This window comes from Acanthochromis polyacanthus, chromosome 22 (genome assembly GCF_021347895.1).
Source record: "Acanthochromis polyacanthus isolate Apoly-LR-REF ecotype Palm Island chromosome 22, KAUST_Apoly_ChrSc, whole genome shotgun sequence".
In the NCBI taxonomy this organism is placed as follows: Eukaryota; Metazoa; Chordata; class Actinopteri; family Pomacentridae; genus Acanthochromis; species Acanthochromis polyacanthus.
Genome location: NC_067134.1, coordinates 3,168,921 through 3,179,632, shown reverse-complemented (window position 1 = coordinate 3,179,632; position 10,712 = coordinate 3,168,921). Strand labels below are relative to the sequence as shown.

Sequence of the window (10,712 nt, the reverse complement as noted above, 5' to 3'; positions counted from 1 at the left end):
CTCACAAAAGTAGCAATAAATAAAAATTTATTGAAAATTAAATAATCAAAATCAGCCATCACTTTTGAATTGTTGATTAACATAATTATTTAAAAAAAACAAACTAATGAAATAGGGCTGGACAAAAATGATGGTACCCATAACTTAATATTTTGTTGCACAACCTTTTGAGGCAATCACTGCAATTAAACGATTTCTGTATTTGTCAATGAGCGTTCTGCAGCTGTCAACAGGTATTTTGGCCCACTCCTCATGAGCAAACAGCTCCAGTTGTCTCAGGTTTGATGGGTGTCTTCTCCAAATGGCATGTTTCAGCTCCTTCCACATATGTGGAATTCAATGGGATTCAGATCTGGGCTCATAGAAGGCCACTTTAGAATAGTCCAACGCTTTTCTCTCAGCCATTCTTGGGTGTTTTTGGCTGTGTGTTTTGGATGGTTGTCCTGTTGGAAGACCCATGACCTGCGACTGAGACCAAGCTTTCTGACACGAGGCAGCACATTTCTCTCCAGAATGCCTTGATAGTCTTCAGATTTCATCTTACCTTGCACACTTTCAAGACACCCTGTGTCAGATGCAGCAAAGCAGCCCCAAAACATTACTGAGCCTCCTCCATGTTTCACCGTAGGGACAGTGTTCTTTTCTTCGTATGCTTGGTTTTTGAGTCTATGAACATAGAGTTGATGTGCCTTACCAAAAAGCTCCAGTTTGGTCTCATCTGTCCAAAGGACATTCTCCCAGAAGCTTTGTGGCTTGTCAACATGCATTTTTGCAAATTCCAGTCTGGCTTTTTTATGAGTTTTTTTCAGCAGTGGTGTCCTCCTTGGTCGTCTCCCATGAAGTCCACTTTGGCTCAAACAACGACGAATGGTGCGATCTGACACTGATGTACCTTGGCCTTGGAGTTCACCTTTAATTTCTTTGGAGGTTGCTCTGGGCTCTTTGGATACACTTCGAACGATCCGTCTCTTCAATTTGTCATCAATTTTCCTCTTGCGGCCACGTCCAGGGAGGTTGGCTACTGTCCCGTGGGTCTTGAACTTCTGAATAATATGAGCCACTGTTGTCACAGGAACTTCAAGCTGTTTAGAGATGGTCTTATAGCCTTTACCTTTAAGATGTTTGTCTATCATTTTTTTTCGGATGTCCTGGGACAATTCTCTCCTTCGCTTTCTGTTGTCCATGTTCAGTGTGGTACACACCTTTTCACCAAACAGCAGGGTGACTACTTGTCTCCCTTTAAATAGGCAGACTGACTGATTATGAGTTTGGAAACACCTGTGATGTCAATTAAATGACACACCTGAGTTAATCATGTCACTCTGGTCAAATAGTTTTCAATCTTTTATAGAGGTACCATCATTTTTGTCCAGGCCTGTTTCATTAGTATGTTTTTTAAAATAATTATGTTAATCAACAATTCAAAAGTGATGGCTGTTTTTGATTATTTAATTTTCAATAAAATTTTATTTATTGTTACTTTTGTGAGTTTCAAGTGATTTCAGTGAGAATTGTGGGTTTTTCCTTCTTTAACTGAGGGGTACCAACAATTTTGTCCACGTGTGTAGACCATGGAAGGGTTCAAATACACCACAATGTGAGGAAAACCTCCTTTAACAGCCAAACACAACATTTATAGAATGAAACAGGCTAAAAAATGTTGAATTTACAGAGTTCAATGTAATCTGGATAGTCCTGGTGGGTTTAAATTCTACTGGAATCATATCGATGCTGAAAACATTTTGATCCAGAGATAGCTAGGGTTATGGGAGCTTTGATGGAAAAATAAAATCTGGTAGAATTTGTTGATGAAACCAGAAATTCAGAATCTTATAAAAAAAACTGATGAAAAAACATTGAAGCACTTATTTATTGTAAAAATGAAAAGTGGATCTATCAATAAGACATAAATGACAGAAGAGCACAAAATACTTTGGAAAGAGTGATACAGATGAAGGAAGTTCTCATTTCATCACTAGAACAGGACTTAAAGACTCACATCAGGATCAAGTGTGGCTGCACAAAAAGCTGATTTTCACTGGACAATAATGTGTGAAAGTCTGTCAGCAGTTTGGAGATTCACTGCTTCCTCTCTCATTTCACACTTTGTGCAGCTCAAATGCTTTTAGTTCAAGTGAGTGTCAGAGGAACACCACATCCTGATTTTCACTCTCAACATTTGACTGGAAAAAGACGCAAACACCACATTTGGCTCCTGGAATAATCACAACTTCCATCTTTGAAGAGGAACAAGTTTACAAGGAATCATTTAGAAGGATTTGACAAAGAAACACATTTAATCCATGAATGTGAAAACATGTTTGTGAGGGACAGAGTCATGGAGAGACTCAACTATCTGTTCAACACTGTTTCTGTACCAGGAGGAGACTCTGGAGACTCAACTCAGCACAGAGACACTGAAGAATCAGAACTGGACCAGTAGACCCCAAATCCAGGATAGAGAGTTTGAGTGAATGTGGTGTTGAAGGTGTGGAGGAGGATCAGAGAGTCAGAGGTGACTCTGTAGAAGGACAGAGTTCCAGCAGGAACGTCCACATAAACTGAAACTCTGTCAGAGACTGAGGAGGACCTGATGGGTGTTTGTCTGTTATTGTGAATGACAGAGTAACCATGACGATCAGAGCAGATCAGACTCCAGGACTGATCATTCCATCCAAACCAACAGTCATAACTGCTTCCTTTCCTTCTGATTCCTCTGTAACTCACTGATATATCAACCCTTCCTCTCCACTCAACCTCCCAGTAACAGCGACCAGTCAGACCAGTTCTACACAGCAGCTGGTCCCAGTAGTCAAACCTGTCTGGATGATCAGGATACGACTGATCCTCCTCCACATATGTCACCTTCCTGTTGTTGTCAGACAGTTTGAGGTTTCCGTTTACTGTGTTTGTGTCGACTTTGAGTTGACAGGAATCTGATGGAGAGAACAAACACAACACAGCTGCAGTTATTGATGGATCATGTGATCAGTATTAAAGCTTTGATGATGACCTCAGAGATGTGACACTTTGAAGATGCTTGAATGTGCTGCTTTGTTTCCATCAATCCATTAAAACACACTTACACTTCCTCAGACCTGGTGTCAACCATCGGACTCCAGCAGGCGTCACCCTGAAAGGAGGAGGACGGTCAGAGCAGCAGAGACTCTTTCAGCAGCACACATGGACGTTACATGGCTCTCACACTGTTCCACTGATAAAGGACCAGAGCGTTCATAGAGGTGACATCATTCTCCCAGACTGATACAAACTTCACTGGCGCCATGACTGACTGTACAACTTTAAATCATTTTGTACAACTGGGCAGCAAAACATAACTTTTTTTCTTTTCTTTTTCCTCTTTTTTCAGTGATATCACTCTATGCTAGCCCATTGCCTTAAATCCCTTTGGAAAATCTCATTTAATGAACAAGAACATCAGGTTATAGGTGTCGCTGAGCTGCCTTTCCTTTTTGTGTGTGTGTCAGAATATACATAGCTAGAAGGTTAGAAAGGTTTTTTGTTTATTTGTTCTTTTTTATGTCTTTTTCATTTGTCTCACTCAATGCTAGGGGACTGAGGAATAATGTAAAGCGTAAAGCTTTATTTTTAATGTTAAACAGCTGAAAACTACGGTGGCCGAGAGGTGCAAACCAAATTTACAAAATGTAAAACACTTTTACAAAGTTTAAGACAAATTTACATTTTGGAAAACATTTTTACATATCACAAAACAAAATTACAAGTTCTGAAACAAATTTACATTTCAGAAAACAATTTAACAAGACGTGAAACACTTACAATCTCCGACACAAATTTTCAAGTGGCGAAACACTTTTGCAAGTTCCGAAACAAATTAACAAATGAAAATCAACCGGAAAGGGAATGTCCCAACTCCAGGGTTGAACCAGAAGTGATGGCGAAAACCGGCCAATACGAGTTATTGTTGTTGTTGAAGTTGATGGAGTTTATCGTGACCCAAGATGGACGGCGAGCGGGTGATGTTCTGCCCATTTTGTGGGGAGCACATGAGCCGCTTAACGCGGTTTTGTTTTTCGTGTGGTCGGTCTTTGGAGTTTTTAAATGGGGCAGACAAAACGAATGCACAGGAGACATCCCAACCACCTGTTAATGCTAAACAGGGTAAGTGTAGCATGTAGCGGCGTGAATGGCGCTATTGGTTAGCGCCTGCCAGTTTTCTGTTTTGAAACGTGGCTTTGTTAATTTCAGGAGAAAAATCGTGTCCATCATATAAGCATTTCCTGGAGCAGAGAAGCTCCAAGTCAAAGGAGCGTCAGTCTTGTAACTACGGGCCGAGAGGAAGACCTCGGGCTAAAGAACGAAAACACGTCCAGGTATGTTGAACTGACTGCCTTAGCTTATCAATACTCGACTGTCTGACTCGAGATGGCTCAGAAGTAGATCGATATCATGTTAGATTTATTGGAGAGACTGAATTAAGTTTAACAGAAAGACTAAAATCTTGCTGTGCATGTATTTTAGAGCATATAGCATATGTACAGGGTTATATTTTACCCATGCTTAATACATGAAATTAACCTTATCTATCCTATCATTTTTAGATAAACATTGGGTTGATGGTGCCAAATAGAGATGATGGAACTGATTTAAAACCTCTAAGAGGGAAAACACTCCCGTTATTTGTTGAGCCAGAGGTCGAAGCTCCTGATCTTCTCAAGCAAGCTGCAAAGAAAATGTGAACATTCAACAAAGACATGCAAGAAGGACCATATGTCCTTTTGTATCCAGACTGCTGAGAGGTGGTCCATGTACCTGGGTCAGAAAAGCCGTTCAAACTGGATGATTATAAAAGGGAACTTGGGAGGCCATACGGCAGGATCACCTTTTTCATTTGCCTGGAAATACATTTTAAAGGAGGTTAGTGGATCTCATGATTCAATATTTTTACATATTTTAGATTAGACTGTACTGAAGGACACATCTACAGTATCTACATGATCTGTTGAATTTGTTGTTTTTTCAGCAGTGGGTGATACCTCATGATGATCATGACTCTGATGGCGATTCTGAAATTATCATCACATCAAGGAGCACAGCTGAATTTAACCGAGCTGACACTGTGGTACACCAATTATTTATTTATTTTTTTGTAATACCTTTATATGTATGAATATATTTATTGATTCATCTAAGACAGAATGCCAACCTTTCACTGTTGGTATATACAGTATATGGTAACGGAACATTTATGGAAGCTATTACAAATTGTTGATAAATTTATGCGTTTCCTCTCAGATTTTTGAACCACAAAACCAAAGTACTCCCAAACACAAAACTGAAGATGAAAGGTCAGTACATTTTAGCATCTTGCCTTTGTCAGGGAGCCAAACAGATTTAATTAGAGGTCCTTTCTTGTGGTAATCAATCAATTGGAGGGCATCTTGGGAGGAGGACGTGACGGAGGATGTGGTAAGTGACGCACTTTCTGTGAGACAGATAATTCAAACAAAGCGCGCTCAATGTAAATAAAGGAAAAAAAAAAAAAAAAAAAAAAAACAAAGCGCGCTCACACATCTGCTTGCGGATTTACTTCCCCTAATCTTTCAACTTCAAAATAATAATAATAATCGGTAGAAAGTGGAAGTAAGTGTCTTTCAGATCCACTCTGGAGCACACCGAGGAAGATTTGGCCAGCCTGACGGAGTTCATAGATCGCTGCTACGACACGCTCGTCATGGGGAAGCCAAACCAAACCTCAACTCCTGCCGGAGCTAAAGCTAAGAGGCTCCGGGATGATAATTCATCTGAAGCTATTTCTCCACCTGGGAACGACTCGACGGATGTTCTCCTCTCTATAGATAGGAAATTGTCCAGTCTCGACGCTCGTCTGAGCCTGCTGGAAGTGCTCCATCAGGAATTCCAGGCTATACGCCAGTCCCTGGAATTCAGCCAGCAGCAGGTGGAGAAGCTGACGACGGAGAACACCAGCCTCAGAGAGTCGGTAAAATCAGCGTGTCTTTTGTGGGAAGCAGGAAAAGCAGTTTTGAGAGGAAAAATAATATCTTTCTCTTCACATAAGAAAAAGAAAGAGGTCTGTTCCAACAAGCTTTAGGTAAATGTGTTTATGTGAGCTGTGTATAATGCTGATGTGTGTCAACAAATTCCTGTTCTCATGTCTGTGTGTGAGGTTTAAGTGATTATAACAGGTGAAATAATGGTGAACTGTGAAAAGGTGAGAAAGAAAAAGAGTGAAAAGTGAAACGAGTAACAGTGAAAAAAATAAAATATGATTTAAAAAGGACATTGGTGCTGTGAGCAGTGCAGTGAAGACAGGAATTAACTTTAGTATTAATTATTTTATGGCAGTGTTATGCATAATGACATTGTGAGTGAGATCAAGCACATCATCTGACATCAGAAGAGCCACGGAGTGATGTTCCGGTCGCGGTACAGTTGACCGTTGATAAATAGTTTGTCCACCGCGATGACAGCACGAGAGCCTTCAGCTATAGCTTTCTTCCTGATGGGAAACAGGGCTCTGCGCCGATCCAGGATCTCTTTAGGGAACTTATCGTTAACGCCGAAGTTGGTTCCCTTCAGCTCCCGGCCCTGACGCTTCACCTGCTCCTTCTGCTTGTAATTAGCAAACTTTGCTATGATGGGTCTCGGCCTGTGCTCTCCGGGTCGTTTCCCTCCGAGACGGTGCACTCTGAGGAAAGCGATGTTTTTAACGGTTTCCTCCGGGAGCTTCAGGTGAGTCTGGATGAAATTCTTCACCGTCGACTCGGGGTCTTCCTCCGTCTGTTCCGGGATTCCAGAGAAGACCAGGTTGTCTCTCATGCTCCGGGACTGGAGATCAATCACAGTTTCTTTAATTTTTTATTTTCCTCTGATAGTCGGATGAACCCCTCGGTGAGGGATTTTACCGACTCTCTGAGGCTGGTGTTCTCCGTCGTCAGCTTCTCCACCTGCTGCTGGCTGAATTCCAGGGACTGGCGTATAGCCTGGAATTCCTGATGGAGCACTTCCAGCAGGCTCAGACGAGCGTCGAGACTGGACAATTTCCTATCTATAGAGAGGAGAACATCCGTCGAGTCGTTCCCAGGTGGAGAAATAGCTTCAGATGAATTATCATCCCGGAGCCTCTTAGCTTTAGCTCCGGCAGGAGTTGAGGTGTGGTTTGGCTTCCCCATGACGAGCGTGTCGTAGCAGCGATCTATGAACTCCGTCAGGCTGGCCAAATCTTCCTCGGTGTGCTCCAGAGTGGATCTGAAAGACACTTACTTCCACTTTCTACCGATTATTATTATTATTATTATTATTATTATTTTGAAGTTGAAAGATTAGGGGAAGTAAATCCGCAACCAAATGTGTGAGCGTGCTTTGTTTGAATTATCCGTCTCACAGAAAGTGCGTCACTTACCACATCCTATGTCACGTCCTACCTTCCAAACACAAATATGTTAAAATACCTTTAAAATGTCAAAGAACTCAAATATGCAACTTATACAATTTAAAATTCTGCACAGAATTCATTATACAGGACAAAGGATGTTCAGGATGGGTCTGTCCCATTCGGATATTTGCTCACACTGCAGTGATAACATGACTGACAGTTACCTCCATGCCATGTGGTCCTGCACACCTGTGCAAAGGTTCTGGCTTGAGGTATGTGAAGACCTGTCATTATGGTTTAAATGCAACATTACTGCAAGTCCTACACTGTGCCTATTAGGTGACCTAGGTGAAATCAACATAGAATCTAACTCTGTATGTATGGTTCTCACCAGCCTATGCATCACAAAGAAAACTATCCTTATAAATTGGAAAGCCAAAAACAATCTGAACAATAAGCAGTTTAGAAATCTCTTATTAGACTACATCAGCTTCGAGACAATGTCTGCAGGTTCAAAGGATCAGTTAGCTGATTTTCGTTCCCTCTGGTCCCCTGTGATCAGCTCCATCACCTAATGTAAGGGGTGAATTGGGGCCTTGCCACCTTGGCGGTCGGATGTCCCAAGTCCCAATGCTTGAAATACGTTGAGAACTCCAGGCCAGGAGGCCCTAGACCAGCACTGGCAGGGTTTTTCAGTGACTGCAGCTGAGCAGACTCTCCTCAGGAGAGTTCCCCAGTTCGCTGTCATGCTCATGGCTCGCCATCCCCCTTGTGCCTGTGGTCTCACTCTGACCTGGTGACGGGTGACAAGGCTATTTTTGTCATCAGAAAATATGTGTTAATGAACTAGAAATCTGTTTGAGAAGGTGAACAGCACGGCATGATCATATCTGACACTGACAGTGCATATGTCACTGCATACCCCTTAGCAGTTAGCACTTCTGCTAGCTCCTTCAGTGATACCAGTTTTGTGATTCCTTCTCTGGAATGTAAGTGAAAGGAAACGTGCTGACACTCACCTTGCAATCATCACATCATGAACCTGTTAATTTAAGTGTCTCTGTTGTTATGGTTTCAGGTGGATGTGGCTAATATCTGACCATGGTGAAGTCGTGTGCTGCCATCTCCTGCACCAGTCGATTTGTAATATTTCCTTTCATAAGTAAGTGGCTCTTTTATTTGGGACATTCTGCCTCAAATTTGCTCTGCTTCTTTGTTTGCAAACAGAAACTCCTTCTGACCTTGGCTTGAGTGCTGCACTCAGCCAGTTTAGCTGAATCACTAACTGTACAGTGTAAGCTGGTGTGACTATTAGTATTCAATGACAGTCACAGTGCATCATTGTCTATGGATGTATTATAATATGCCACACATTTCAGGTTTCCCAAGCAGTCCAAGGACAACACACTGAGAGAGCAATGGATACAGGCCATCAGTAGAGAAGCGATGGGGACCAAGAGGAGATGATCATAATTATGTTTGCAGCAACCATTTCAGGGAGGAGGACTTCATCCTCTCAAAACATGCTCAACACAAGCTTCTCAGGCCAGGAGCTGTACCATCCCTCAATTTGGGGAAACCAGAGAAAAAGGTTATGTTCTTTAATTGTTAATGGTTGCTCATTATTTCAATTTAGTACTTTTCTTTTCTTGTCAGTTTGTGTGTCTATGAAAATGATTCAGGATCGGTTTTTGGCTTTCATAGTGATTTGCAGCCATTCATTGTCATAATGTTTTCTTTCAGGTATTGGTGAAACAGAAACAAATCTTTTGGGAATTTGTCATGTTAATTCTTTTATCAAATGTTTTAGATGGCAGTGAGGACAACCCAAACCAGCCAGGCAGCAGTGGCATTATACCAGCACATGGACATGGAGCCTGAACAAGAGCCTGAAGAGGGCAGTGCTGCTGTTAGTGAACACCATGCATACTGTACAGACATCGACAACCTGAAGAGGAAATATGACGGTCTAATTGTACAGCTTGAAAAGCTGAGGCAGGACTTCAACAATGCCAAACGTAGAGAGAAGCGCTGCAGAGTGACGTTGGAGGCCATGTTAGCTAAAACCAAGGAAATGCAAGCCCTGTCTGATGATGCTCATTCCATGCTTGATGCATATAAAGGTATTCCTTGTTTAGAAGTACATATGAGTGACATGCAGCATATTTAAATATAATTATGTAACTGCACATTGCTCACCCACACAGTGCACTAGAACTGAGATCAATGTTTGTTAATGCTTCATGAGATGATGACTGGTTCACAGATAACTGTACTTTTGCCTTCCACATCATTATCTAAACTATTTTGCGGCTGTGATACCCAACATTCATGTGGAAACTATCTAAGCTATTAACTATGTTTGATCACACTTAATTTTCAATTACAGGTAAATTGATGTTGATAGACCCTGTTTCTTTACCAGAATAATGTCATTTGTTTGTAACTCCACAACACCTGAAATTGGGACATATATACAACACGCATTTAGGTTGAATATTTATGAAAATTTCAAATTAAACTCAAAGGGTGTGGCCAGAGGGGCTGACTGAACTTTGATGGTTCCTCATGAAGCATGATGTGCTGTATAAATGCCGTCTACATACTGCAATCTGCCTGAAAGTTGATGTGATTGATCACAGTCCTGCAGTGATGACATCCATATGCCAATGTGCACTCAGTCATAGCGTCACCTGCTGTAGAGGAAATTACAAGTTTTACACTTTAATGTTGTACTATACTTTTAATAAATTTATCTGCACTTTTTTCATTTACTTTAAATTAACTTCTTTTCTATTGGTTGTTGCAATTAGTGTCAGACATGCTTTTATTTTTTCCATTTCTTGTCTTCTTTTGGCTGTTTTACTCAGTTTTAATTATTCTAGAAATGAGTGTCCATTGTATTCAGTGAACCTTTTCTGATTAAAGTGACTTCATTTTTTATTACACTACTTTATGTTTTACATTTTACTCTGAAAAACCTCTGTGTATGTTAAGGTACTACATAAATAATGTTGCTTGATTTCTTGCTCAAGAACTTTTTTGCAAGCTGTTCTTGTTGACGTGTTTGCGGAACTTTCATGAAAGTTCTTTGACATTTCAGGTCTCAGTCATCTGCTTCAAATTTAACAGAACAAAAGCAAATTAAGCTTTTCATAGGATCTTAATTCGTTTATTGTTTTGAATTCCACAGCTGACTTACAAATAGAATAGCTGAAGCTTTGTTTTGAGGCAACCAGAAGATTTGTGTGTTCTGACTGCAAGAATTGCTCCTCCAGAAACTTTTTATGGCCATTTTTGTGGGAGGAAAAAAGCAACCATTCCAGGGTATGTG

The 10,712-nt window shown here is 41.0% G+C and overlaps 1 protein-coding gene and 1 long non-coding RNA gene across 2 annotated transcripts in view; one reads left to right on the top strand and one right to left on the bottom strand.

Annotated features, from left to right (window-relative positions):
• Positions 1–2,213: 2,213 nt before the first annotated feature.
• LOC127530226 (NACHT, LRR and PYD domains-containing protein 3-like) overlaps positions 2,214–10,712 on the bottom strand; it is a 499,749-nt gene continuing 491,250 nt past the window's right edge. The window contains exon 17 of the mRNA XM_051942457.1: positions 2,214–2,936. Coding sequence (XP_051798417.1) covers positions 2,404–2,936 — 533 coding nt within the window. The 3' untranslated portion in view covers positions 2,214–2,403. The remainder of the gene's footprint in view (positions 2,937–10,712) is intronic.
• Positions 3,126–10,326, top strand: LOC127532074 (uncharacterized). Its single transcript, XR_007939326.1, has 8 exons — positions 3,126–4,143; positions 4,231–4,355; positions 4,584–4,899; positions 5,006–5,104; positions 5,278–5,330; positions 8,457–8,540; positions 8,758–8,969; positions 9,189–10,326. It is a non-coding gene; the product is annotated as an uncharacterized LOC127532074 (long non-coding RNA).